Source organism: Protomyctophum parallelum (genome assembly GCF_964188405.1).
Source record: "Protomyctophum parallelum genome assembly, chromosome: 3".
Lineage (NCBI taxonomy): Eukaryota > Metazoa > Chordata > Actinopteri > Myctophiformes > Myctophidae > Protomyctophum > Protomyctophum parallelum.
In genome coordinates, this window is record NC_139698.1 from 58,089,491 (window position 1) to 58,092,116 (window position 2,626).

A 2,626-nucleotide genomic window follows, 5' to 3' on the forward strand; every position below is an offset into this window, starting at 1 on the left:
GCAGGGCAGTGCAGTGGGTACAGAGAGAGGATTGGATCAGCAGGATGTTGATCCTGACAACTGCCAATATGTGTCCTTATTACCACTTAAACTCTATATACGTCATTAACCGAAATCACCCAGGGGTCTATACTAAGTATGCATGATGATAGCCTGCTGCACACAATGAATTTGAGGAATGTCTTCCTGTTAGTCAGACTATACACCAGGACATGTATTAGAGTTACTGGTTTGGTTGGTATATATGTTGTGCAAGTATAAAAGCTGGCGTTAGACGCTTCACCTTCACAACAACCACTGACTCTTCACCTTCACAACAACCACTGACAACATGAAAGTCCTACTGCTCACCGTACTGATGGCGCTCCTCCTCTGTAGCACGCCAGGTGAGTACACTTGTAGTTAGATAAGAAGTATTACTGTGTTGTGGGTTGTTTGTGTGTGTATGTAATAAGTATATGTGTGAAGACATATATGTATGTATTAAATATCACAGATTTAGTTATACAAGTATTTGAATAGATTATTGAATGATATTTAGTATTAATGGTAAGGGGATGGGAGCAATACGCCATGCTTCTTCTCACTCCTTTTGAATATACTTTTTTATTATTTTGGTACTGCATGTTATTATGATGTTTTTGATTATATTGTTTTTAAAATTGCTTTATTCAAATAAAAATGTCAATCTAAAAAAAAAAATCTATATATTATTGTTATTTCCCTTCTTTATAAAGCTTTATTGTGCATAGCTATTCAATTTAGTAACTTTTCATTTGTAACTTTAACATTTATAACGTTCATCGAACATGTATTTGAGATGAAAGTTATTACAAAATAAGGTGTGATGGGTCGTCTACAGCGGCCAGGGCAGCTTTTAGTCTTATGGTGATTTTTAAACCCCACTGTCTGTGACCTTTAGAAAGTTCACCCTGATGTTTCTTGAACAAGAAGAAGTTATAGTTAGAGGCGATCGATGACCAAGATTATGCCTTGGAACCTGTTTTCACATATGTTTGGCCTTCCTTCCAGTAAACATGCTCAAATGCTACACCTGTTTGGATGCAAATGACGACATCTGTAAGGCGTCTACTGTGTGCCCGCAGTCCAGCAACTTCTGCAGGACTGGCTGGAACGGTAATTATATTGCTTTCTCTCTATTAGTGTTACTATAGCCATTGTCATTCTAGAATTACATTATATGTGCATAATTATAATCATAATGCAGTATTAATATAATCTAGTAAAATAAAAAAGGTTAAGACGTCTATTTTTCAACATTTTTGTGTTTGTTTTGTTTTTTTATATCATTTTTATTGTGTTATTCTTTGTACAGATGACAAGCTTTTCCGTACCTGCGAGAGGTTTTGTATCCCATCTGTTGACGTCCAATGCTGCGATGAAGACCTGTGTGGAAATCCGGAGGACACTGAGGAGAATTAATCAGTGACAGACAACAGCATTCAACTCTGCCTTTCACTTTCTGTTGAATCAGCACAAATATCATGTAATACCTATGCTATGATGTTTATCTTCCTAGCATACGATTTTAACAAAAAATGTTTTTTTCATTGGTATTTTAATTAAACACCTATGTTTCCAATAAAAAACAGAATTAAAAATATTTTCCAATGTTTAGCATGTAATTTAATTGAATGCAATTTGATTCAGTGTCATGCTCTTTTCTAAATGCCACAAGAGATGCCACAGGCATGTACCGTAGACAGAGATATATATTTGTATGAATTAGTACTAGATGAATGGCATGCTCTTGGCACACATGTGGGATATGCATGCACAGAAACTGACACTTTACATTCCCTTCCCCTGAAGGCCTACTAGCGCGTGGGTCACTACTCACTAGACTGTCAGTGACGGTCAGACATAGAGTTTTAGGAGTTTAGTTTTATTAGTTTGTTTTTTCTTTCCATACAAAACATTCTTTGTTCATCAGTTTTTCTTTTTCTTTTAGGGTATATACTTTTAGGGTATAGACTGAAGCCTAGGCTTATTACGTCTACCCTTTTGTCCATTAAATTAAAGGTGATATAGACAAGTTTTCAGCCAAAATTTTAAATATATATAAATGTATTCTTTTGGCCTTTTCCCCCTGTATCTTTCCCTATATTATGATGCTGAGGTGTTCTCCTGCAACAGCACACTCCCCCTTTCCCCCCCTGTGGCTGAATGCGCTGTTTATATCCACTACAGTTTACTACTCGGGACGTCGGAGGGGATTTAAACTTTTAGCCAATTGCAGCGCGAGGCAGTGACTGTGTGTTCAACCCAGCACTGCAGTATTATAATGATGCGATGCAATTTGCGATTTCAATTGCAATGTATAATATCCCCATATCTTAGTTTCACTAACATTGTTCATGTGAAATAGTATGTTTATAATTTAATATGTAAGCCTATTGGAATTATGAGAATCGCTATGTATAGTGCATGGTTGGGTGGTGTGAAACTGAACAACACCAGCAGCAATAAGCACCCCACAGAACTCAGAGGATCCTTAGTCACAGAACAACTCAGACCCCAATAAAATCTCCTGTTTAGGCCTACATCAATATCGTTTTCGTTCATGTGGGTTGTATGTGCTTATTTGTTGAAATGGTGGAAGTGG

The 2,626-nt window shown here is 36.7% G+C and overlaps 1 protein-coding gene across 1 annotated transcript; it reads left to right on the top strand.

Annotated features, from left to right (window-relative positions):
- The first annotated feature begins 318 nt into the window (after positions 1–318).
- On the top strand, positions 319–1,587 carry LOC310855393 (lymphocyte antigen 6D-like). The gene is made up of 3 exons (XM_083760368.1): positions 319–386; positions 1,033–1,137; positions 1,337–1,587. Exons 1-3 carry the CDS (start codon positions 332–334, stop codon positions 1,441–1,443), a joined length of 267 nt encoding a protein of 88 aa, XP_083616494.1. The 5' UTR covers positions 319–331; the 3' UTR covers positions 1,444–1,587.
- The last annotated feature ends 1,039 nt before the right edge of the window (positions 1,588–2,626 follow it).

Excerpts from the sequence above, each read along its gene's own strand:
- LOC310855393 (XM_083760368.1), top strand. The coding sequence starts at position 332 with ATGAAAGTCCTACTGCTCACCGTACTGATGGCGCTCCTCCTCTGTAGC. Across the intron at positions 387-1,032 it reads CCTCCTCTGTAGCACGCCAG|TAAACATGCTCAAATGCTAC; the intron begins GTGAGTACACTT and ends CCTTCCTTCCAG. Across the intron at positions 1,138-1,336 it reads CTGCAGGACTGGCTGGAACG|ATGACAAGCTTTTCCGTACC; the intron begins GTAATTATATTG and ends TTCTTTGTACAG.